The sequence below is a fragment of the Haliotis cracherodii genome, unplaced genomic scaffold (assembly GCF_022045235.1).
Source record: "Haliotis cracherodii isolate W230 unplaced genomic scaffold, xgHalCrac1.p SCAF_16, whole genome shotgun sequence".
NCBI classification, from domain to species: Eukaryota; Metazoa; Mollusca; class Gastropoda; order Lepetellida; family Haliotidae; genus Haliotis; species Haliotis cracherodii.
In genome coordinates this window covers 29,653,122-29,680,803 of record NW_027266271.1, presented here as the reverse complement: position 1 = coordinate 29,680,803, position 27,682 = coordinate 29,653,122, and the positions used below count along the sequence as shown (strand labels likewise).

The 27,682-nt window shown below is 44.7% G+C and overlaps 1 protein-coding gene and 1 pseudogene across 1 annotated transcript; one reads left to right on the top strand and one right to left on the bottom strand.

Annotated features, from left to right (window-relative positions):
- Positions 1-277: 277 nt before the first annotated feature.
- On the bottom strand, positions 278-25,941 carry LOC139463557 (solute carrier organic anion transporter family member 4A1-like). Its single transcript, XM_071244830.1, has 13 exons — positions 25,856-25,941; positions 13,145-13,326; positions 11,381-11,706; positions 9,589-9,786; positions 8,621-8,723; positions 8,168-8,289; positions 7,210-7,328; positions 6,644-6,782; positions 5,693-5,891; positions 4,677-4,848; positions 3,022-3,266; positions 1,667-1,731; positions 278-907 (listed from the first exon to the last, which is right to left on the bottom strand). The coding sequence occupies exons 2-13, from the start codon at positions 13,288-13,290 to the stop codon at positions 633-635; spliced, it is 2,109 nt and encodes a 702-aa protein (XP_071100931.1). The 5' UTR covers positions 13,291-13,326; positions 25,856-25,941; the 3' UTR covers positions 278-632.
- On the top strand, positions 20,845-22,498 carry LOC139463687 (uncharacterized; annotated as a pseudogene).
- Positions 25,942-27,682: the final 1,741 nt, after the last annotated feature.

Here is a 27,682-nt window from a genome sequence, read left to right as displayed (position 1 = left end):
TGGGAATCTGGACTACTAGCGGATCCTGATCCGGTGTGTTGAGGAGCCCTGGACCACGAGATTTGCCCCAGGTGTCTGCTCGATTGTCAGAGTGGGGATAGACTCTCACCGACACAGTTCCAACATCAGGATACTCTGCTGTAACCATTTAACCCATGTCCCAAATGACACCATGACACAATGATCACATGTTCGGTCTTTGTTGTATCTCAAAGTGAGGATTTTTGGGGGATGGGTAATAATTTCTTACTGATTATAAATTTGACATTTAACCCTCCTTCAGCAGTCCTGTTATTGTAAACGTATATCTAACAGACAGTAATTTTGACAAAGAAGATTAATGAGTTGCCAAATGTAGTTATCGGCGTCTGATAAGAACATCCACACACCAAAATATGTTTAGTTTTATAAATAAATGTATTTTTAAGATTGCTGAGATCAAATAATTTATTTATCGTGACGAATTCCTCCCGTCACCCGAGTCCATTTGTCACAGCAGACCAGGGCTGTCCCAGGGGCTGTCCAGCTCTCACACAGCTACAGATGTGATGGCACGAGTGTCGTCCCTGTGCACCCTGGTCTGAAGCGCTCCCTAGCACCTGCAACCACCATGCCTACGTTGTTCTCGTGCATCAAAAAACACTTTCCCTGTCTGTGATTGTTTTCTTGAGGTCATGTTTTTCTTCCTCCAGCGCAGCGTCCTCTGGGGGTGGTTTGTAGAAATACTGGGCGAGGAAGAAGAAGAGGACGGCGAAGCCTTTGACCAAGATCCACCAGACAAAAATACGGATCCCCATCTCGGACTTCTCGTAGATCCAGCACGACCCCGTCTGCCCGCAGATGTCCTGCCACACCCTGCACGCACTGTCTATGATGGTACCCAGCATCAGGGGCCCCGGGGTGGTGCCTGGAGGCAGAACAAGCATGAGACAAGGCCAGGAGTGAGTGGGTGGGTGGGTGTGAGTTAAGGGGTGGGTATGTGAGGGAGGGAGGGAGGGAGGGGCGAGGGTGGAGCATTCAAAACATGGGAATGAGCGTAAGGATGAATGGGAGGTGTGTGTGTGTGTGTGTGTGTGTGTGTGTGTGTGTGTGTGTGTGTGTGTGTGTGTGTGTGGTTTGGGGGGTGGGGTGGGGTTGGTGTGTTGTAGTAGTGTATTATATTCAAATTGTATCTAATTTACAAATTCATAGGTACAGTAAACTACGGTTATAACGAACTCAAAGGGACCGCTAATTTTAGTTCGTTGTAGCCGTGGTTCGTTATATGCATATATACAGCATAACTACAGCAAATAGTCGGGACAAAAAAGTAAGTTCGTTATATCCGTCAGTTCGTTATAAGCGTGTTAGTTATAACCGTAGTTTACTGTATTTCTTACCATAACTGTCCTTTGATTACAGTAATAGCTGTCACAATGCAGTTTTCAACCAGCCCAAACAATAAACACACACCCAGAGAGCATCCAGTACAATAACCTATTCATCCCGTTTCCTAAGCTGATGTAACACCTGCAATAGTTTTACAGTACTGAATATTTTACTAAAAAAAAGACCCGCCAAGTTTCGTTACAAAAACTTTTTTACTAAACATTCTATCCAGCGAACAAGGAATCTAGGTTAAGGAACAGCAAGGGACACATCCCTCGGGATACCGGTGTATATCTACCTCCAAGTCTCAGGAACAACCACTGGAAGCCAATAGCCAGAGACCGTTGTCCGCTCGGGACGCACCTGGAAAAAGTGTGAGTGAGTGAGTGAGTGGGATTTGATGTTGTCTTGAGAAGTACACCAGTCATAGCATGGTGTGGCAGCTTACCGTTGGACTTGACGCATGTCGTTGATGTTAATATTTTGGTCTAGAGCCCGGGTGTTTTCATATTACATTTATCAATTCAACACAAGGGATCCAACAACACTAGATCTCTTCAACGACCTCTTGGGCTACTTGGGAAGCTATTACGCCTGTTGTTGCTACCCCTGCTACTCCAGCTACGTCTCTCTACGACCACTGCTATCACCATGACTACAGCTCTACACTACACTGCTGCAGGGTGAGTGAGGGAGTCTTAAGTCGCAATGCAGCATATAATGGACTATAAACAATCTGGGCTAGTCCAACTAGTAGTTCACATCATCCTCGCTGGAACCATGCGCACAGCCAGTGTCGGATCACACACAATCAGTCAGCTCATACCCGATCCCCACCCTGGCAGATGGTCAGTATGTTTGTGGACACGACTCATTCATGATCACCTATGGCGCCACAATTGTCTGTGCGGATTTGCGTCCCTTCGGCGGACCAGGAACCTATACTCGAAGGTTCGAATTACAGTTGGTTATATTATCTAACACCATAGCCATGCTGCTCCCACATAACAACGTTTGTTTGTTTGTTTGTTTTTGACGCCAGGCTCAGCAATATTCCAGCTATATGACGGCGAGCTGTAAATAATCGAATCTTGAATATTAGGGCAAGCATGGGTTACTGAAGACCTATACATAAAACTGACACGTCGAGATATAAGTGAAATACTGTTCAATAGGAGATTAAACCCAACTCACTCGCTAACAGCTCTCGTCGCTATATGGCTGAATTAAAGCCGAAGCAACTTTAAATTTTAACTCACTCACTCACTCAGTCTACCCGTGAAGATCCGGGTAGAATAGGTCTTCAGCAACCCATGCTTGCCGGAATAGGCGACTATGCTTGTCGTCAGAGGCGACTAACGGGATCGGGTGGTCAGGCTCGCAGACTTGGTTGATGCATGTCATCGATCCCAATTGCGTTGATCGATGCTCATGACATTAATCACTGGATTGTCTGGTCAAGACTCAGTTATTTACAGACCGCCGTCATATAGCTGGAATATTGCTTAGTGCAGCGTTAAACAACAAACCAAACAACCAACACTCACTCAGTATGAGTACTAGGGATGAACAAGCTACCGAACTAGTATAGGTCAAGGTCAACACGATGTACATCACACACACATACACGTGCACGACACAGCTGGAACGCACCGGAGGGTTGCTGTCTGTGACGGCGACACGACCGTGAACGTCAGCAACATCCCCAGGAACAACAGCGGCGCCACCACGTACAGCAAGTAGCAGTCTGACGGACAGATGCCGGCCAAGGCGCCAGGGGCAGTGATGTTGTTGGTTGATGAAGTCGTTGTGTGCGCACCCGCTGTGACGTTGTCAGACAACGTTGATATGTTCATCAGGTGTAAACTGCTCTCCACACAGGAACATTTCTTATACATCTGAAACAAACACCAGTCATCTTGGGTAATGCCGAGCCGTAGCTGCTTCATTTTCTGCTTTCATTTCCTTCAATCTAACCTCCATAGTCTTTCCCCAGAGTGGGGCGGTGGGGTGGCCCAATGGTTGAAGCGTTCACTCGCCACGCCGAATACCAAGTTTCGATTCTCCACATAAGTACAATGTGTGAAGCCCATTTCTGGTGTCCCCCGAAATGATTTTGCTTGAACTCATTTTTACAAGAGCTGGGAGATGGGATAGCCTGATGGTTGAAGCGTTCGCTCGCCATGGCCCAAGTTCGATTCCCCATATGGGAGCAATGTGTGAAGCTCGTTTCTCCGGAATACAGAATTCCTGTTGGAATACAGGAGTGTTGAACAAACTCACTCACTCACTGTAAACACCATTATGTCTCTAAAATACAAAGAAAGGTAGCGATTGACTATATGTCAGTTCACCATTAACCATTAATACTACAGCCATGTATCTTCGCCTTGTACAGGATCAAGTCTCGGCCTAGCAAAACCTGTGGTTGATAGCATGAACAATGATCCAGACCGTCAGGGACTGATGACACAACATAATACAACAAGATCCCGACTATAGTCAGCTCATACGATTGATCACACTCAAAAGATGGCTGATATCACGAGCCCCAGGGAGCGACCATATATAATTACATTTTATTCGGTCAGGCGTTGTAACACAACGCATTATCAACCCCCGATAACAAGCACTGTCAATCTCATTAAAATCAGATCTTAGTTCTCACTATCGCTAAACACAGATCTCCATTACGGATCACATCAGAACGACCTTTCATCCGACCAAACAAAGCGTCGCTTACCAGATCATGAAAGTGACAGTCGGAATGTGTTTTCTAATTATGCAACCTCGAAAATGTAACGACAGTTACGGCCCATACGACTGATTACGTCAAAATTATCGTCTATCTCTCGTCTCCGTGGGATAAAAATTTGAACGGAGGAGGCGTTGCACAGAACCTGGGAAGCACTTTCATACAATCTCAACCATATATTGGACATTGTGGAATGTTCGTTTGTTCAGTTTTCAAAATTTCAATCCAGAACTGTGTCAACATATTTTTCAAGCGTAGTCTGAAATTGAAGTCGCCAGGTTGAAACGAGTGCCATAAAACTCAAGAAAGCTGCTTTCTAATTGGTTGATGTCGACCTCTTGTCAGTCGTTTCAGTGGTCGGTCAAAGTTCGGGAAAGGTCGTTCTGACGTGACCCGTAATGGGATGTCCTTGGATTTTTGTTTAGCTGCAGCGAGAACCTAGATCTGATTTTAATAAGCTTTGTTTAGCGGCAGCGAGAACTCAGATCTGAGATTTCAAGCACTGTACAGTGATTTCTTTTTGGAATCAAGCGAGGTCAAGGTCAAGTGTTACCTTCATGGGTCCCATCGGCCCATCCGTCCAATCATATTGCAGGGAACATCCCGCGTGACACGGCGAGAAGTAGATAACATTGTCCGCCCCACACACAGGTTCGTAGTTGAGCTCGGAGCAGTGGCAGGCCGAGTTGCAGGGGCCCATCAGGCTACTCTTGCCTTCTCGAGATCTGAAGTAAACCAAGAAGGTGAGGTGAAATTGGTTTAACGTCGCGTCCACGATTATTGCACTTATATAGCGACGTGCATGCACGTGTGTGTGTTTGTGTCGCTGCTTGTAATAGTCCGGACTGATGTCGATTTATAGTGCTAGCTCACTGAGATACCATGCCGCTGTATACATCACTCAGACACAGTATACTGACTCCGAGCCGACCAGTCCTTGTTTTAGCCCTGTAGGGTAACAAGAAGTACTAAACCATGTTTTAACGTCTTTTGGTATGACGCGGCCGGGGATCGAACCCCGGACCTTCCTCTCTCCGGGCGGACGCTCTACCATTAGACCACGGAGGAGGTCTACACCAAGTAGAATTAGCAGTTCTAATGTAACTGATGATGGTAGTAGGTAGCTGATTATAACGACGTGGGAAATGATGACGATGACGGTGATGGTGTTACTGCTGCTGTTGTTGTTGTTGTTGTTGTTGTTGTTGCTGCTGCTGCTGCTGCAGCTGATGATGATGATTACGTTTTACCGAAGTCTACAACGGCACATTTGTATCGCAGAGACAGTTCGGGTCTGGAGCAAGCAAACCAGTGGTCGATATTATGAACAGTGAGGTGTCTGCAGATGCTGTGTATTATCTGGCATATCCCCTAGTCTCGCACCGCGTCAGACCGACTGTTGTTCCTACTTTAGGAATGTCCTCATTAACTTGAGACATACTTGTCAACATGGCCACAAAGGGAATAAGAACTGTCAATATATTTTAAAATTGAATACGCAAGACGTGACTGTTGTATTATGCCGCAGTCACAATAGACAAACTATTGTGGGGCTGCCTGGCTACTCACTCTAGTGTGCTGTACTGCACCGTCACGCCCGCCATCTTGGGTTTGGGACACTGGATGAGGAACAGGCCACCCACGACGAGGGCGATGCAGCAGACGGTCATGCTGAGCCGGATGATGCCGCGACACTTCAGATCCATCTTCTTGACGATGTATCCCCCGAGCAGCATACCTCCTCCTGCGCCTGGCACAGTTATCGCCCCTGGGAACAAAAGAATGGCGCCATCTTCAGGAGAGTGAGTGAGTTGGGTTTAATGCCCCTTTTAACAGTATTTCAGTTACATAACGTCACGTCAGCTTAATGTGGTAGGAAAGCCCGGTGAGCGGCCCTACTGTCTCAGTCTGAGACTCAGCCAATAGCCTGCCGCCAGTGATACATGTCCCAGACGTTGACGACTTTGGTGAAACACACAAGGTTGGTTGGCTGGTTTGTTGTTTAACGCCGCACTCAGCAATATTCCAGCTATATGACGGCGGTCTGTCAAATAATCGAGTATGGATCAGACAATCCAGTGATTGATATCATGAGCATCGATCCACCCAGTTGGGATCGATGACATGCATCAACCAAGTCAGCGAGCCTGACAACCCGATCCCGTTAGTCGCCTCTGACGACTAGCATAGTCGCCTTTTACGGCAAGCATGGGTTGCTGAAGACCTATTCTACCCCGGATCTTCACGGGTCGAAACACACAATGACGGGTATGGTGCTGACAAACCTAGATACGGGGCGAACTGGGAATCTAAACCACAATCATAGGTTTCTGGTGCGCCCAAAGGACGCAACTCTGCACAAAGAAAAAATACGGCACCTTAGATGACTGAGCCACAAAGTGACTGATGATCCAGATGGAATGTTTGTTTGTTTGTTTGATTTCTGCACGATAATATGAAAATAATACGATATGTACCATATATATTTAAAACATCATCTACTGGAAACTACCAACCTACCCATGATCATACTGGCGTAGGCAGCCTGCAGATTGAACTGCTCCTGGAGAAACTTGGCCCCGAACGCCGCCATGCCGCTGACAGCCATCCCTCCCATGCATGACGCCAGCGACAAGAAGAAGAACGTCGGGTTCTTGATCTGTTCCAGGGAGACAATGCTCAGTTAACTACGGTTATAACGAACTCAAAGGGACCAATAACTGTAGTTCGTTTTAACCGTAATTTGTTATAATTATATATGCAGCTTATATACAGCAAACGGCCGGGAATACATAAACCCCAGTTCGTCATAAGCGTGTTCGTTACAAACGTAGTTTACTGTAGACATATATTTGTGCCGTATACGTCACTTTTGAGGGTTTCAAAGCAAGGAGACCAGAAATGGGATTCACTCATAATACCCGAGTCGTTTCAGCGCATATTAACCCTCACCCGAATGGTACTTCTGCTTAATTCATGTCAGAATAGCTGATAATCGAGTACTCTGTACTGGAATTCGCGCAGTGGGTTCTTCCGAATGATGGCGAATGTTGCCGAATGTTGCCGAATGCATTTGTTTTACGTACCAAGCTCCACATCGCCCTTGGGAAGTCCCTCCAGGTCTTGCCGAAGTCATCTCGGCCCGTTTCGGAGTCGCCATCTTGATACGCTTCTGACCTCCTGGCTGCTTGAATAGCGGCGCTACCTGGAAATACGGGTAGGAAATGGGATTATTTTGTTTGTGTGATGCCATCCTACAGGCTGAATGTGGGTTAGTTATGACGGTAATGTGGTTTTTTTATTCAACCATGTTGGGTTGAATAACGTGAGTGAGTGTGTTGGGTTTAATGCCACTCTGAGCAGTGTTTCAGTTGTCCCGAGTAAAAGTCCAAAGTGATGCCGACCCTAAGCATTTAATAGGGCTGGGACGGGTAACTCGGGTACCCGGGTGGGGTGGGTACTGAGTAGGACCCGGGTACCCACAGGACTACCCGGACCCGTGGTTAGTCATGTGATAAAAAGTTTAATTACAAAAATTATCTAGAACTCTATGGTTACACTACAAGTCACTAATGTTCGCACTTCTTTCTGAATATGCACCCATTCGTTCTGACTTTTCATATGGTTGAATAAATATATAACTTAAGTCAACTTCAGTGACTACACGACCAGGTCGTTAAATGCATGTATCAAAATTCGATTTGCAAGTGCTGTGGTAAAAAAGAATTCCCAATCGGACATTTTGTATCTCCAGAGACCTTCAGTGGGTACCCGGGTAGGGTCGGATAATAGTGGGGTGGGGACCCGGGTAGTAAATTTGGACTCGTCCCAGCCCAAGCATTTAACCCCTTTGGTAAAATCCATGGGCATCGGTATTGTGCTGACAAAACCAAGATCATGATCAGAATGAACGGTGTTCAAGATTGTTGCACGTTACAGCGACGTACATGCACGTGTGTGTGTGTGAGAGAGAGAGAGAGAGAGAGAGAGAGAGAGAGAGAGAGAGAGAGAGAGAGAGAGAGAGAGAGAGAGAGAGGAGGCTACCTGGTAACACTCGTGGGTAGGCCAGCATGGGGATGGCGATGATGAACATCACACCACCGCTGATGATGAAACTGACCCACCATGCCCCAACCCAGCGGGGGTCAACGGGGGTCAAGTCTATTCTGAAACAGAATTAAAATTAAATTAGGAGGCGGTTTACTTGTTCTACACGTATTGAGGAAACAAGTTAAATGTAGCATTGCTTTATTTAATTGAAGTCCTTAACTGAAGAGGCATGTCGCTTTATTCTGCCCAGATAATGCCTCGACCAGCTAGAGCATACTATTATATGGATCACTGGAAACAGAGTAACGCTAACTCTTGTCGCATAAAGTTCAAAGACACGATGACGTAATGAAGACGATTATTGTTTAATGAACGCTCATATTTGGCCGATATGAGCTGAGAGGTGTCTGTACGTTTAAGGGTGTATTGTTACATCGTTGTACTTACTTGGAGACGTCGACCTTGTCAACGTCGGTGAAGATGGTGAGGAACTGTCCGCCCACTGTGTAACCTGCAGCAACACCAACTGATGCAGCAGCGTACACAATACCTGCAACATTCCACATGGGCGTCATTTGCAACATTCCACACGGGCGTCATTTGCAACATCACACACGGTCGTCATTGGCAACATCACACACGGGCGTCACTGGCAACATAACACACGGGCGTCATTGGCAACATCACACACGGGCGTCATTGGCAACATCACACACGGGCGTCATTTGCAACCTCATACACGGGCGTCATTTGCAACATCACACACGGGCGTCATTGGCACACACACGGGCGTCATTTGCAACATCACACACGGGCGTCACTGGCAACATCACACACGGGCGTCATTGGCAACATCACACACGGGCGTCAATTGCAACATCACACACGGGCGTCATTTGCAACATCACACGCGGGAGTCATTGAAAGCATTAAACACGAGCGTCATTTACACACACACACGGGCAGAAATTTTAACAGACTGCAGTGGTCCAACTATTTGATGTCTGTGATAGACGCAGTGCTAAGATAACTGTGGGCAACCGAGCCCTAGAATCATCCATAAAGAAAATACGATAACGGCACGCAGGTCAGCTTCCTGGATTGTGGGACGAAGCAGAACGCACGACACACGATGGGCGACGCATCATGGGGTTGCTGGTATAGTTGTTTGAGAATTCTTTTCGGTCACTGCTTCAAACTATCATCCACCCAGCATGCCAAGTGAACAGGTTCATTGTTGGGTTAGAACTTCACGACAAAATATTGTTTAAATAGCAAGAAAAAAACCAAAACATACCATACTTCACCCACCCTTCTGGGACGCCGGTGCCCTGTGTTGAAGTCCATGGGGTGGAGTCACCCGTCAGACCGTCGGCACCCCCGCAGACCGTGATGAGATACAATGAAGTACTCACCGAGATAAAGAGACGTCATCTTGGCCTGCGTGTTCTCGTCAATGAAGGTCGTCCCCAGGGTAAACATGGGCGTGGCTCCAGCTCCGTGCAGCGCGTTACCTAGCATGAAGATGTAGACGTACTTCTGTAGGTAGGAGTCTCTCCGTTCACCGCACTCTGTAGTGTTGCCAATCTCTCTGCATGATGTTTCGTGGACATCTGGAAATACAATGCTGAGTGAGTGAGTGAGTGAGTGAGTGAGTCAGTGATTCAGTGAGTGAGTCAGTGAGTAGGTCCTTGGTTCACACGTAATCTGTTTTCTAATTTAGTTCTGAACATCAACGGACAGCCACAGGTCACGTACCCTGACCATGAAAGACCACGTGACTACCAAAAGGCTGTTAAGCTAATTGATTCTTCATGAAGGTATTGCGCAGTTGACGATGAGGTCAGAGGTCATGAGACGCCATCACCCGCCATCAGACAAGGAATTTGAGTTGACCTCATAACAAGGTTTATACATCATTTGATAAATGATGCGTCCTAAATTTGTGACTGTAATCCACAGGAGCAGCTAGGTACAAAGGCCGCACGTTGCCAACATTTAGATTAATGCACTACCCCAACGTGTGACTGACAATGGATGCCGTAACGTGATATAAGATGTCTAATAAGTTTCAAACATCATACCTGTACGATTCCAGAGAGTAACTCAACCTCATTAACCATGGTTTGTTTGTTTGTTGTTTAACGCCAAACTCAGCAACATTCCAGGTACATGACGACGGCCTGTAAATAATCGAGTCTGGACCAGACAATCCAGTGACTGACATCGTCAGCATCGATCAACGATGGGATACGAAGACGCGCATCAACCAAGTCAGCGAGCCTGACCACCCGATCCCGTTAAGTCGCCTCTTACAAGCTGAGTGTGTCACCGTACTCCATGGACGTTCCTCATGCTGTCACCCAGTGTCCCGACACAGACCTCAGTATGTACAAGCCGCCGTTATACAGCTGGAACCCGTTGTCCTCGGCGTAAAACAACATTCACCCACTCACTACAAACCACCAGCGACCAGAAGGCAAGTCAAACATGATCCTACTAATGATAAGCTATTTACCAAACCTCCCAGGACATGTTCTGACTATCTACAAATCACAGCCTCGTCATACACAAACTACTTATCGAGAATATAGTCCCGAGTCGCACAAAGCGACCTTAATCCTAAGATGGTCGTAACTCCAACGCTTAACGTAGGATTAGGACAGTCGTAGCGCTAAGAATGCTTTGAGAAACGGGATCCTGGGCCCACTTGCACAAAGCGATCTTAGCGCTGAGTCTATCGTAAGCCTACGTTAAAGCGTGGGAGTTATGGCCATCTTAGGGTTAAGGTCGCTTTGTGTGACTCGGGACTATATTCGCGATAAGAGTTTGTGTATCATCTTTTTGCTAAGATCGCTTTGTGCAAGCGTATAGCACTATAGTGTATACACCAGCAATGTATACAGTTTTCACTCACCCGAGGTGGTAGTTGCATACACCGGCAATGTATACAGTTTTCACTCACCCGAGGTGGTAGTTGTAAACACCAGCAATGTATACGGTTTTCACTCACCCAAGGTGGTAGTTGAAAACACCAGCAATGCATACAGTTTTCACTCACCTGAGGCTTTGTAGTTGTATACATCAGCAATGTATACAGTTTTCACTCACCCGAGGTGGTAGCTGTATACGCCAGCAATGTATACAGTTTTCACTCACCCGAGGTGGTAGTTTTATACACCAGCAATGCATACAGTTTTCACTCACCCGAAGCCTTGTAGTTGTATTCACCAGCAATGAAGTGTGGCAGAGCAAACACAAACGACCCCAGCCCCAGGATCAGGATACCGGCAGCGATGAGACGAGGCTTGTTGCGTGTAGCACCGTAGTAGCTGATGACGAGGACGAGGAAGAGCGCGAGGAAGTCGTTGGAGCTGATGATGAGGGCGGACAATGAGCTGGGCAACTCAAACCGTGTCTCTAGAGAGCTGATGATGGCGTTCGTGACACCATTGATTGTGAAGCCTTGGAACAGACTGAAGACCGACGTCCAGAAGACGTACCAGCGGATACAGTTGAACACCTGCAGACACCTTGGGAAGAAAGAGCGGAGAACGTCACACTCAGATCATGTACGTGTATACATGAACAACATACAAAACCGTTAACAAAATTAAAACATCCAATCTTCAATAGTTTCTCTTAGGAAATCACTTAATGAACATGCGGGTGTATACGGATTGGACATTACACAACGTACCAGTGACAATATGGGAATTGTCATGAGAAGGCTGTTGTTTTTATGAACTGTTTCAAACCAAAAGTGACACTGCATTTAAATGTTGCATTCGTGTCACAAGATTCACTCAAGTTTTCATCAATCGGCGGATTATCATATCACCCATTTTCGAGCGTCACCGCACCCAGTGTACCTATGTAGATGGCATATACCTTCAATGTAAGGTTCTACGTCAGAAGGCTCCCCAAACCCAGTTTGTTATCGTCTGTGTCTGTGACTCGGTACATGTGATGGATGTACACCTTCTCCAGCACAGGGAAACAAGGATGGGAATCAAATGTTCAGTATGAGGGACGTGGTGAATCACAAAACAACATTAAACATTAAATGCTGATCCCAACTCGGAATATAAATGTGTATTATCTACACGTGTTTCCTGTGTACACTATTACGTGAATACAGAACATGAGAACTATCAAACCTGGTTCACTGATTGTCATACACTAACAACATTTACACATTTAACATTAATCAATATTCAATAATTTTTGCTTTAGAGTTGTACACATTATACATGTACATTGCGTTGAATTTGCATTCTAAGGTGAGTTGAAATGGGGTTTCACGTCGCGTTCACGATTATTGCACTTAAATATCAACGTGCATGTTGTGTGACCCTTGACGAGTTGACCCGCAACCCTAACATAACCCAAAATTGACGCAAACATGACCCAAACATGACCCGAGGTCAACAAGCCAAGTATTATCTGCAAACAAACACCCCCTCCACAGATTCATAAGCACCTATCCCGACATGCTGGCTGAGAAATGGTCATGTTTTAAATCAAAGACCAAGCAGTTAGTTAGATTGACTTACATAGAACTCAGTGAAAGACCGTATTGCTTTTCTTTTATTTCAGTTGAGATATATCAGACACAATACATTATATTTTTAGCTGTGTTAGAATATGGACAAGAGATAAGGAGACGTTATCTGGTGGTTACATTCTAGGTAGTTCTTCCAATAAGCTGGTGACTTTACACAAACAGGTACCATTATCTCCAGAGCAATCGAATGAGTTGTTATTCTTAATCTCCACCTTCTCAGAAATACTTTAGAGGTGGTCGTGATTGTCATGGACGGGTTTCCTGGTAACACTATAAACCATAAGAAAATCGAAAGTAATAAGTCTTTTTCTGTATCCTCTTTTGAGTTAAATGTCGCACAGAACAATATAGTTATTACATTGTAATGATCTAACTAGATGTAGAGACATTTTCAAAGTACCTACTTTGGCTTCCACGATCCCCATCCGTATCTCAGCTCTTCCTCTTCGTATTCCGGATCTTCCTCCGTCTCCGCATCAGGCCTGAACTCGTTCTCTGTGGCGCCTCTGCCTGCCGTCAGACTGTACTCGCTCTTACTGCATGGCGGCATGTCTCAGCGATACTATCTCCTGGGCTCGCTTGTAACCTGCCGTGCTACATTGAGGACGTTCATACGATAATATTACTACTACTACTACTACTACTACTACTACTAATAATAATAATAATGTCAAACAATAGATCCCACCAACCTCGCTCTTCCCTCAATCGCTTATATTTACCAATCATTATGGGAGGACGTGGTTTGATCAACGTTGGGGCTCTTCATGATAGAATTGTTTTGTGCACTTTTGCACACATTTATTTGTCTGATGATCCTCTTATGAAGCATGTCAAGACTCATGATGAAAACAAGGCATTCCACAGTTTTCTAAAACGAGCCAAGGATGTGGGACATAATCTCAATGTCGGTGTTGATTTTATTGATGGTTCTGTACTGCTGGACGGTACAGAAATCAGTCTCAACCAAGCGAAGTGCCATATCAAGTCGGCCCAGACTCAGTTTTTCAAGGAGAGGCTATCTGAACGACCATGTTATGTGCAGTGTGTTGAGAAGATCAGCAAACCTGCAGAGTCCTTCGCTTGGATGAAGTCGTCTGGCCTGAAAAGTGGAACGGAGGGCTTCCAACTCGAATCCGTCAATGTGTGATTTTGCATCAACATATGAATATGAAATGTAGATTATGTAATGAATTTAATGAGACTGTCCAACACACTGTCAGTGAATGCCCAGCTTTGGCACAGACACAGTATCTTAAACGACATGATGGTGTAGCTCGATCATTTTATTACCGTCTTTGCCATGCTTGCAGTTTTTGACACATGGGTCTATCCATAGTACGATCCGGAATATGTAGTGGGCGTCTTGAAAAATGATAAATACAAAATCCTTTGGAATTGTCCAGGCCAACAAAACTGATCTTGTCCTTTTTTATCAATCCAATGAAATCATTTATATCATTGAATTTACTGTCCCTTTTGACAATAATGTGATTGACGAGATTGAGGAAAACATGGCAAATATGCAGACCTTGCTTTCGAAATGTCACGCAAGTAGTATAACATGCACTTTTTCCCGATTTTTAATCGCTGTCCTCTCATTGGCTGATGTCTGCCCGCAGGGTCCCCCTAATCCAGGGTAGACAATTATTGATTTATAAAGAGTACACCATATATCACACAAGAGTGTATACAATAATAAAAAAAAGAAGTTCTAAAATTACAAAGTGAAATTCTCCAGCTGAAAAAAAGAAATAGAGAAAGGATATCTTTATTGAAAGCGTCTCAGCAAAATGTTTCAAGTTTTCCTTTGTTAGATTTGGTGGTTCCATAAGGAACCTGTGTGTACGCTGTACACGTGGATGTTGACGACGTCTTATATCATCGTGGATGGTGAGCCAAATACGGTCTTCAGGTAGACGCAGTTGGGGGAATGTCTTCTATGTTCTTATAAGATTTTGTCTTCATATTTCCATTTGTACAGTTTAATACCGCACATAACGCAATCTTTCATTCCCGTGTAGAATAACCCGCACCTGGCCAGCTCGAGAGGAGTCTGCTTAATTTGAATAGGAAATTTGTAGTAGGTATCTAATCGATTTTTTAAATACCTGATCGGGAATATCCATAATATCCGATCCAACAGTCCACGAACTCCGACATCTATCCGCATCCAAACATTTACATCAGTAGTCGACACTAGCGTCGCAATCAGTGCTTAAATCCATTTTCACGTCCGATATCGCAAACAGCTCGAGCCGCAAATGATATAACCGCGATGACAGTCCGGCGATCAAATCACGTGTCCAGCTGGATAACCAATGAACGTCCTACACCGGACAATCACGTAGGAGTTCCGGGTCAATGACCCGCACTCAAACCCGGTAACTTAGATTTATATAACACCAGTTTGCGAATTAAACAGTATACACGAAACCGGCGAACGACTAGCTAATTCAGCAGTTGAGAAAACAAGGAACAGCCTGTTGACGAACCTCCCATGATCGCTACCACTAACTGCGGATTGTTGGGTAGAAATTTGACCATTAACGGAAAGAAACGTACATGTATTATAATTATAGGTGCATCTATCCTGATGTGTCTTCTCACCGGTTCTTCGGTAACCGAATGGATCACTGGGACAACTAATAATTCTACGATCGAATCCTCTAACGCTATTTTCCAGACATTAAAATATCTACCCAGATCTGAGGCAATAAAAAGTCTGAACACCCGTGGCGAAAAGTGTTCGCTTAATCAGTTCAAATTGTTGGCAGTGACCAGACTAAACGTATGTTTGGACGTGAGAATGTTTCTGGCCGGTAAGGCGACCATTACAGGAATAGCAATTACTATGGAAGAATGGAGAACGATGCTACAGTTGCTACCTTTGATAAAGACTGAACTCGGATTGTTAAACGTTACTGCGTAAGGAAAGGGTGTACCTTCCATAATAGGCGAGACTACGTATAAGATGTCGTTCAATTCTGTCATTTGAGATTTAACGTGCGCTTTCCGATTGCAAGCGTATTTCGCACACGCACACGGGGTAGCACTTATACGACTGGGTAAAAAAAGCGTAGTGAATAAATAAAGAAGTGCAACCTAAAAAAATATAAACTTTACAGACCTAAACTAATAAAGGCTAAGGGGGGTGGGGGTTTGGCTGGGTGGGAGTGGGGGATAAAAGAAAATACAATGATGTGGGAAAAAATTGGGTATGGGTTGGAGGGGGGGGGGGGGGGGGGGGGTGTCAATGTAACACTATTCAGTGTGGCCAGAGGCTGTATAGGCAGGTGGACTCTTGGTGATCGGCACACAGAAGAGATAACCAGTGAACCGTATCAGTGGAGGAGGAAACACCCTCCACAGGTCAGGGTTTGGACAGTTACTGACCGACAATTGCCGCCGGCTGATTGATGACCGTGTTAGACAAGGTTGTGCTTTGATTCTCCGGGGACCTTGTGGTCAGGAACTGTGTAAATTGGGAGAGACATCCTCTACACATCAGGAAACCCCTGATTGGTCACGAACTTCATGTACTGACCGATAACTGCCGTCGGCTGATTGATGAATCGTGATTCAGGCTGATGAAATCGTGGTGCAAGCACGTGTTGGGTCATGTTCAGCCAGCCGGGCTATCCACATATAAGCCGGTCCTTCAGTAAAGTCGAGACACAGAGACAGACAGACGCAGAGAGAGAGGCAGGAAGGCACAGGACCAGCAACACCAACCAAGACCAGATCGACAGAGCAGTCCCGGAGAGCAGCCCAGGTCTCTAACAGCCACCACGACTACAACAACCAGTCAAGCTAGCTCCCAGCAGAACAACATACTAGGACATGCTCTCGTCGCGTCTGGTCGTGCCTAATAATCACCAAAGCCTCCTCTCACAAGTCTCTGCCACGTTCGCCCTGGTAAAAACGTATTGTACTGCTAAGTATTTGTTAACAGTTATTAAAGAAAACCACTATAACTCTGAACTACTCTTCTGTTGTGCTACATCAAGTGTGGGAAGGCACGGCTTTGGCTGGCGAGCATGGTGTCTATCGGTGGTTTCCTCCCAGAAGCCTCTTCGCGACTGCCTCTTCCTCTTCTGGCGCCTTGAAGCGGTTCTTGTTCTTGGCGAGGAGGGCGGCGGAGTGGGCGATGGAGTGCTTGCTGGCCTTGACATCGCAGTGCACGAAAAAGTGAGAGAGTTCTTTGAATCTGAAGACCCCATGCTCAAACTTTTCCTTCCCCAAATACTGGATTAGGGTAAGTGGGGCTCCGTCGGTGTTGGAGGATGGAGACAGCTGGTCGTGGGCTGTCTCTATGCACTCCGCGCCGAGGTTGGGATGAGCCTTATAAGTATCTAAGGATACCCTCCGCCTTTCCCAGTAGCGCGACTTTAAGGTTCTTGTCCTTGACCCCGACCGGGGTGGTCTGTCAGGCCGTCGCTGGTGCGGTGGTCTGAGCGCTGGAGTCGTTCAGGATGGGCGTTGAGGTCTGGGATTCTGCTGACGCGGTGGTGGTGGTTGGCCGGGAGGCTGGTTCAGGAGAGTCTCTCCTCTTCCTCTTCTTCCTCCCATGGCCTGTCCCCTCAGGCGAGCGGAAGGGCTCCTTCCCTCTGGATTCGAGGGGAGCGTGTTCCAACGCTGCCACTGGGGGCGGAGGGGTGGAGGGAAGGGTCTCCTCTATCTCCATGTCGAGGACTGAAGGGGGGGACTTCTTCTTCTTCTTGGGTAGCCTGGCCTTCTGCACCGGGCGGGGTGCAGGAAGGGTTGGGGCCGGAGTGTGATCCGCCTGAGGCTTGGGCTTAGCCCGCGCTTTGCCCAGAGGCCTCTTCCTTTGACCTTTGAGCAGTTGTCTTGACTCGCATAATAGGATATTTTGCAGTTATCCCTTTCTGTAAAGCTTTAATGTGTAGTTCTCTTATTCATGGTGATACTTCCACTTGTCTGGCGTAAAATTCCGCTCTGACGATCTCACTTTTATAAGTAGTCCCACCATCGGTGTACATCAACCAAAACTGATCCGATGAACGAATGAGTTCTAGTTTTATATTAACACTGTCTATGAGATAATGGGGTTGTAGAAATATATCGCAGTGAGGAGTGTGTGAAGGGTACGTGGTGCGTGCCATGTTGTAGAGAGAATTTCAAAATGTTCAAAAATTTGGCACGCATCAATTTTCGTGCCATGTGCGTGCCACTTGCATGAACCATGCGTGAACACTGCACGAACTCAGCACGAACACTGCCGACCGTGCGTGTAAATGCGTGCCATGGGAATCCACTACATGCTCTGACACGCCATGCCACGCATTGGTCACGAACTGTCCACGTTGTGGGCGCGCCTGTTCGCACCGCGTTCACGCATTCGAGCGTGTCGCAGAGTGATTGTGCGGTCGTTGGGGTGATGTGACCAGTTGTTCACATAATCATGGAACGCCCAGCTCACGCATAGGTCGCGCACGTCACGAACTGCTCACGAAGTGTTTACGCATTGTTCGCAGGTAGTTCCCGACCAATGAGCGACGACGGCCCTCGTGTCAGTGCGTATGTAAGCGGGTCCTGGTCATTCTGCAATTTGCCAGCAAATGGACAACATGCCTTACAAGGAGAAATTCTGTTGAAGAAGGGGAAGACCAGTGCAGAAAAGACAGGAAGAGGACAGGCCATAGACAGAGAAAGAGACAGAGATTGCAGACAGGGAGAGGGATCTTTCTCCTCCTTCCTCCTGCTCAAGTGTGGATGTTGTTCCACAGACACAACTTGAAGTTATTACAGAGACTTAAATAGAACTGTCAACTGAAGTAGAGCCCACAATAAAACAGAAGAAGAGAATCAGAGTGTCCAGAGTATAAAGGACAGATTGGGGTACCATGTAATTAGCAGAATATGTAAAAGACTACCGACAGTTGTATGACAAAAGACAGAAGGACTGGCTTAATGGGCACCACCCTCTGCCCCAACATCAACATACAAGAATAATACCTAGCATCTGCAACAGCTATGAGTACAATGCTGTGGAAGCCCTTATAATTATAATAGAGGGAGCCTGCTTTGGGTGGCTTCTTCATAGCAACGTGCTTGCCGTCCAGGGCCCCCAGACAGTTGTGGTAGTTCCATCTGGAGCTGAACATCTCAGTTGTGGTAGTTCCATCTGGAGCTGAACATCTCAGCAACCTCCTTCCATTCTTCTTCAGTTTGGGGGCAGCTGAGCACTTCGTCCTTGTAGACCTCAATGATGGCTTTGCACACCTCTGGTAAGAACTTGCAGATTGTACTTGCTTCAACTCTGAAGCTGTACTGTGGACTTGGATAAGAATTTCCAGTGACTAGGAGGCAGAGGGTGGCAGCCAGCTTGAGTCCAACTTCAAGCGGTTTTCTCATGAAAGTGGTCTGTTTCTTAAGGTGAGGGGTTAATTTCTCCACCATCTCTTGGAACAGGTCAGGTGTCATTCTCAGGTAATTTCTGTAGCCTCTGGGATCTTCCTTATGGAGTTCTGTCAATAGCTGATCATAATGTCCGAACTCATGTCTTCTTGCCAACCATTCCCTAACCCACCCTGCCCTTGCTTTCCTTGTTCTAGTTAGGGTTGTCTCTTCTTCTTTCTCATGCTCTTCCTCTTGCTCTTGCCGTGTTTTCTCCTGCTCTTCAAGAAGTAATAGTCCTGCAGCTGCCAGAAATAAACACCTTCTCTGTTCTGCAATAACAGTGTCTCTGGTGTTCAGCATGTTGTATCGTCCACAGCGAGTCGAGTAATGAAGCGTCTCTTCTATTTGGAGTTTATATACATACACCAACAACGTGATTTGAAGCATGCCGCCATGTGAGACAAAGTGTGACCAAAAATTGCCACGACGACTTCATGCATGCGTGAAGTCATCAGGGCAATGCGTGGAGAATCGGGGAAACAGCAGGAACTATGCGTGTTGTGTGTGACACTGCAGGACATTGCGGTACGGTAGACGTGAACAATGCGCGAACAATACTTAACCTAAACAAGTCGTGCCATTGCGTGTCAATGCGTGCCAATGCGGCCCATTTTTGGCCGTGCATTGCATAGACATTGCGTAACTTATGCGTGTACAGTGCGCGAACAGGGCGCAAACGCGGCTTCAAGCTCTGCTGTGTACTACCGAAATGGCACGCCTTGCCACGACACATTGCGCGACATTGCAGGGACCAAAATCGTGCAAGTGTCAGGGTGGCTTAACATCGCGGAAAAGACTGTGAAGGGAATTATCTATAGGCGCGACGTGGTCCGGAGGTATATTATTATCTTGTCCCAATGCTCTTGGGTTTGTATTGTCGCCATTGCTTTTAGTTACTTTGACAACACTTCGCAAATAACACTGCGCTAAATCGATATTACTATTAACGGGATTTAGGATATCAAACCGTATGGGTCCAGACCCGATTGTAGAGGTTGTCGGGGTATATCGCACCCATTGACTATCGGTCATGCTCATCACAACACCCAGTACTGAAAATAAATCTAGTTCAGACTTTGCACATTCTATAGCCTCGGCACAAATCATCGTCTATGTGGTTTATTTCTCTTCCTCTTTCTGTGTATTTTAGCCGGGGGTGGGGGTGGCGGGGGGTGGGGGTGGGGGGCACGTATTGACCCGTTCATGGATTGAACGCCTTCTGACAAAAGTTCCCAAGCTCTTCTCTAAAATTCTGTCCGCGGACTTACACCGTCCTCCACTTCATCTCGAACAACATTAGATCATTTCTTAATTCCTCTTCTGAGCACACTCTTACCTATCGATTTTATCAACGGTAGCGCAATTCTCCCCAAAGCACCCAGTATGTTCTCAAATCCTCAGCCTGCTTCATATCTTACCGTCACTTTCTACAATATGGATGAAGCATTATGCGCGTCTCTTTCGAAAATGTTGACATTTACCCACCGCTTTGAAATGATACACTTCTGCCCGCATCATCTTTAATATAGATACTAATACTTCGCACAGTTTCGTATCTTAATTTTACGTACAGTATAGGGTTAAAGTCTTTGACGTAGACAAAATCGTCCAACATAGCTTTACTAACGGGTATGTGAGTGAGTATTGGAGTTAATGCTTCCCAACAATTTGAAACTTGATAATGTCGCTGTACAGGTACAGGTTATGGAATGTTTGATCTTTAAGGGTATGTAAGGGTAAGGTAGGCCTGTTAACCATAGAGGCGTCACTCAGTAGTGTAACGTAAAAGTTTGTATGGCTTGAATCCATCGCGGTATTACCCCTTTAACCTATCTCGATCGAGTCGTATAAAAGCTAGACTACTCGATTTGTAACATACTATCTTTCGGTAACCACTGATCGAACAATTTTGAGTACTCTTTCCAAGAAACAAACGCCTCGGGCAGTCCAGTTTCAGGATTAATTCTTTCTGATATTATGTTATCAATAATATATATATTCTAATTACAAGATTATGACAAGCTTCATACATGGTTGGTGACTGTCACAACTGCTTAATTAACTTGTGTAAACAAGCTGACAACACTTAACACGGGATGTGTGTTTGAAGTACTGTCTAAATCTAGCACACAATTACATTGTTTATTGAGAGCTTTGTTAATTTAATCCATTGTTTCTGCCCATGTGCACATGGTTCAGTGAATCTAACATGACAACAATCTTCATTCTGTCCATTAACAATGCATAACTTTGCTTATTGCTGGCAAGAGTCGCTCTAATTTGTCTCATTAATTTAATAGTTTATAGTATTTATTAAACATGAACTGTATAGGGTTGAAGAGACAAAAAATCAATGTGTACTGTCACTTTAGTTTTTGAAGACATATCTGTATGTTGTATATTTTCTTCCAGTGTAAGACAACTGCAGTGGGCGGAGGCTTGGGCAGCATTTTACACCGGCCCAGCTGAGTATCATCAAGAGCCAGAAGCGAGAGAACCCCACAGTCATAATGGATCCAAGGATTCTGACAACTGTTGGGCAGATGCGTGTTATGTTCTTGTGGGCGAGATGCACCAGCACAGCCCTGAAGACAATCTGGATGACGTTGTCAGGGGAACTCTTCAACATAGAAGGTATAACAGTACTCATGTTGGAAAAAGACTTTGCTTGAGAAGTGTCACCAACTTGGAGACTCTACAGTCGTTCGAACAAAGGAGGATGCAGTTAACCTGGTCCAATTCTATGACGGTTCACAGTTAGCTCTGAAACTGTCAGTGTCAGTTACACCACCCCTACTTGCATCTGTCTCAGTCCACAGACAGCACATCGGACATGACAATGATTTTTGGATTGGCTTGCCTCATTTCTTTTCGACCCTCACAGATGTCAAGAAACTTTTATCAAAGTTGTCATCTTACAATGTCTGCCTCGGGAATTACGAAGACAAATTCAGCCATCTGGTCCCAATAGGTGTTGGGTTGAGTCAGGCTGTTACTCCTGGCATCTCAGCTTACAGAGAAGAGAAGGTGACTTTGGAATAAACACCAATGGCATTGAAATCAGCTCAAGCACCCGGTCAACAAGTTGTTCCCTGTTGGTGTTTGGGAAAGGGAGATGTAGACATTGTTGTAGGTATCGGTCTACCCTCAGGAAACATCTGTCCAGGGATAGTTTATCTCCTAAACCATGTGAGCCACAGCCTCTTAAACTGTCTCATAAGACACATAAACACATGAACAAATTAGAACTTGTGCTCAAATTTCAAACTATTAAAAGTCATAATCAGTCACTTCAGACCGGTATATGGTCTCTGGACTATCCAACTCTTATCTAGAACTAACATTTCTGCAGTAACTTATATACAAAGGTGGTCTTTCCAGCACCACTACTTCCACTTATCAATACGCGGAAAGGGTGTTTAAACGTGAATATATCCCACGACTGTTCTACGTGTCCTGACATGTCGATGGCAGTCGAACTTATGTCGAACACCCGAACAGAACCGCCGGTTTAGTGTGTATTGTTTAATTCCGCAAACTGGTGTTATATAAATCTAAGTTACAGGGTTTGAGTGCGGGTCATTGACCCGCAACTGTCACGTGATTGTCCGGTGTAGGGCGTTCATTGGTTATCCGGCCGGTCACGTGAGTGTGATCGCCGGGCTGTCATCGCGGTTATATCATTTGCGGCTCGAGCTGTTTATTGGACGTAAAAATGGATTTAAGCACTGATTGCGATTTACAGATGTAAATGTTTGGATGCGGATAGCTGTCGGAGTTCGTGGACAGTTGGATCGGATATTATGGATATTCCCGATCATCCTTCCTACAGGTATTAATATACTACAAATTTCCTATTTAAATTAAGCAGACTCCTCTCGACCTGGCCAGGTGCGGGTTATACTACACGGGAATTAAAGATTGCGTTTAGTGCTATATGTGCGATATTAAACTGTACAAATGGAAATATGAAGACAAAATCTTACAAGAACATAGAAGACATTCCCCCAACTACATCTACCTGAAGACCGTATTTGGCTCACCATCCACGATGATATAAGACGTCGTCAACATCCACGTGTACAGCGTACACACAGGTTCCTTATGGAACCACCAAATCTCACAAAAGAAAACTTGAAACATTTTCCTGAGACGCTTTCAATAAAGATACCCTATCTCTATTTTTTTCAGCCGGAGAATTTCACTTTGTAATTTTAGAACTTCTGCGGGCAGAAATCGGCCAATGAGAGGACGGAAATTAAAAAACGGGCAAAAGTGCATGTTATACTACTCACGCTTGCATCCAAAGTTCCAAATTGTCCGACTCCCCATTGTTCTCGGTGCCTTAGGTTTGGTACCTCCCAATCTTTTGACTGACATTGGGAGAGTATCCGGGTTTGCTACCTGGACTACAGCCCTTCTGACAATCTGGGTAATGCAGAATGCTGCAATGTTGGGGAGTCTTCACATTCTCCGAAAAGTTCTGGGTGGGGTTGACTAGGCAGCGCTTCCTGGGAGAAGTCCCATTCGCTGTCTGGGCTGCGTGTAGAGGGGGCAAGGACCCTGAGCTGATGATCGGCCTAACCAGCCTGACTGTGCAAGGGTAACCCAAACCCTCTTTGCTGCATTTTTTAAATTTTAATCTGTACATAATAATGTTAATTCGCTACCTTATTACCCCTCTCAATGGATTCGCGTGCAGATATGTTATCATATAGAGGACATTCATGCGTTATTATCATACCCCCATGTCAGAATGATGAGATCTGATTGGTTCACGTGCTCTTGATGAAATAGTATGTTTTCCGCCTGGAAGGGATTTAAATTTCAGAGCGGGAGAATAAATCCCTTATACACCGCTACGAAGAAGACAGGCACGTGAATTCCTGAGCGTGAGAATGAATCCCTTATATCGCGCTTCGAAGCAAAAGGCCGCACGCTTTTCCGAGTCAATGAAAGTCATGTGACATAGCACAAGCTAACCTCAGCTCAATCGAACAGCTGTTTTCTGTCAATTTTGAATTTGTTTTACTCCATTTACAATGGCAGATTAAAATATGTCGGAATGATATTTCGTTGTAGCAGGATCAATCTTTTTTCAAAAGATGACATTCAAACGTTATTACATAGAGGACATTCAACGTTATAACATAGAGGACATACAATCGTTATTACATAGAGGACATTCAAACGTTATTACATAGAGGACATTCACAAGTTATTATATAGAGGACATTCCAACGTTATTACGTAGAGGACATTCAGTTAGCAGTACTTTTTACACGTAAGACATCACACTCCGGCGCAGTGGTGACTCAGCATAACACTGCTTATTAATGTCTACAAACTGAAAAAGTTGGAAGAATGATATTGGATGATAAATAAATTCCCCCCCCCTTGTGTCTTTTGATATCAAATATATCAACACTCGGTGAGGATGAGATTCTCTATTTAATGTACACAATCTAGTTATGAAATAAACTAGGCAAGATAATCATTTTTACACCAGTGATCTACTTGAAATAAACATGAAATAAATAGTAAATGTTTTACCATTTCTCACCTTTTCGCGAACACCTTGGATCATCACTATTTGATAGTGATTCATAAACACATGCCCACGATATAGTCGGAATCGTACAATCGATTCTGCTTTTGCAAAGATTTCTTTTATGGAAAGGGTTTTGTCGCTTTACATCTTATCCAACTATGAATACATGTACAGAAACCCCGTTAGTCTGGAACCTCCGTTATCTGGGCAGTTACTGTTATAAACGTCGACAGACAGACAAAGAGACACAGTACAAGATATTTGGTGCAGAACTGCGTGTTCAGCTTTCTGTAATGGGGAATGAAACTGGCTAAGCTATTCCAATTTTTTATGTGTTTTTAATTTAAGAAAGGCTTTGCATAGTTGTACACTGATTGGCTGTTGAATGCCTAGTTATAAGTTGCTACAAGTCTATGGGAAAACATTTGATGGTGTGCAACCTACACCGGGTTCGTTTCCTCACAGTGATGAGACAGGAATAATGCTAACAGGGGTATACAATCATAGGTATAGTACAGGACAGTCGTTCATGATCAACCATGAACAGCCAGGGGTGACACTTGCTACATGTCTCCACTATCTGCGCCACAACAAGACTGACATGTGTGTCACTGTGTAGCGATAAAGCAGCTGATGACTGCTGTCACGCTGAGACGCCGGACGCTACCTTCACATGAACTTGTTGTCTACATCTTCTTGTCATATCTTGGGTCCGCGATAACGTTATTTGTTTATCATATTGCACGTGTGACGCGACACGGGGAGAAGCAGTAGAGCATCAGGTAGGATAATTTGATTTGACTACAAAGTTGGAAACGGTTGACCATGTCCAGACCATTGATTAAAGTAACCGATCAAATTCATGAATCTGAGTTTCCTATTTGACACGGACCTGAAACAAACCATTTATAAATATTTTGTTTGGACATTACGCTACAATATGATTAACTTCATAGTATGATATCATGCTATCTCATTGCTCCAATCTCGTAATCAGATGAACGACTTTTAAAATTGTGTGATTACAAACGAATATAACGTATTATCAGGTATATCAACGTGATATACGTAACACAAACTAATTTGAACATTACATGGTTTTAATTCTTCAATAAATGTAATTGAATTGAAATTCACTCACGTCGAATATGCACAAATCTTCTGTTCACGAATCAGTCCACTCGCGTGCTACTGTCACTGCGACCAATGTCAACCCTGGACTTGAGGAAAACGTGATGTTGCTATTGTAAGCTCACTAGCGGCGGTTTGGACGTCTAATATGGTATCTGTTTGCCTCGTTTTCAGAAAAGACTTAACTTCCGCGCGCAGGTTATCATCGCCGTGTTGGCGACATGACAATGTCAGCCCGCCCACCTCTGTCGGCGCGAGAAGAAGTCATTGTCACGCTCTTTTATCAGCAACAGATGCGGTACTTACTGTAAATACAATTTCTATTTTAATTCTACCCTTTGATGCTTTCGAGTCCAACAGCTGACGTTTTGTTTTCTTTGCCTCAAATCAGAGTTAGATCTGCAGCTATAATGATTGTTTTATTTAGATGTATTTTAATCGTATATTGCTTCAGGATTATGTATGACTGAATGAAAGAGTGGGTGAGTGAGTGAAGAGAAGGAGTGAGTGAAGGAGTGAGTGAGTCAACATAATTATCGCTGACAAGTCAAATGTCCATTCACAATAACTAAATCAGTTCGCCTGTTGTGTTGGATACCCCAAACCCTGACAATACCGCCCCCATACCGATCATGGTCAAGATTTGTTGCCCCGGCTTATCGTAAGATGCCATGTCGCCAACAAACCTTCGTCTGTAAGTATGATGTAACACTGTTACCTTGCCCACTCCAATATTTGCCACTATGGTTAGCTGTAAGGGCCACACGGTTCACAGGATGCATTGAGGAATTGAAGAAATTACATAGAGGAACTGATAATTGCTCTTCTAAGCACTTTTACTATTACTATTATTATCAGGCCCTGATGCTTTGGAAACATTGAGATATAATACACTTTCTCCAACTAAACAAGCATAAAGGGTATAGTGAAAATGGAGTATTGTTTTTAGCAACATTCCAGCATTCTCACGGCGATAAAAAAATGGAATTGAAAAAGATTTTAACAAAAACTATTCATTATTAACTTCACATTTACCAGATAAATGGAAATGTTTCTCTGTGGTTACAGCACATAAGAAGAGGGGTGAGTGAGTGAGTATGGTTTTACGCCGCTTTTAGCAATATTCTAACCATATCACGGCGGGGGACACATTGTACCCATGTCCGGATAAGAAGACGAGCGTTCATGATTGTACGTTGATAAAACCGCCTCTGTCACCAGTTGTTTGTCAAAAGTGTTTGAGAAACGTGTGTTTAAACACGAGTCAAATGTTTTTATAGATGATGGAATAATTACATCTTGCAATTGGGATTTGCAGCTGGTGATTCTACTGGGTATCAGCTAACCTATCTATACAATGGTATAGCTAAGACAATGGACGATGGTACAGATTTGTTTGTTGATTTGTTGTTTAACGCCGCACTCAGCAATATTCCAGCTATGTAACGGCGGTCTATAAATAATCGAGTCTTGACCAGACAATTCAGTAATTGACATCATGAATATCGACCCACGCAATTGGGATAAGACGACATGCATCAACCAAGTCAGTGAGCCTGACCACCCGATCCCGTTAGTCGAATCTCACGACAAGCATTGTGACCATTTACAGCAATAATGGGTATTCTAATCTTGATCGTCACTGGTTACGATGGTAAAGTAGTAGGAGCTGTATAATTGTGACTTAAGAAAAGCATTTGATCGAGTTTGGCAAAGTTTGTTTCAATATACATTGCATCATAGTGGGATACATGGTTCCCCCTTGAAATGGTTTGAAAGTTATTTGAAGAAAAGAAACAATTGACTGTAATAAATGGCTGTGAATCTAATATAAAAA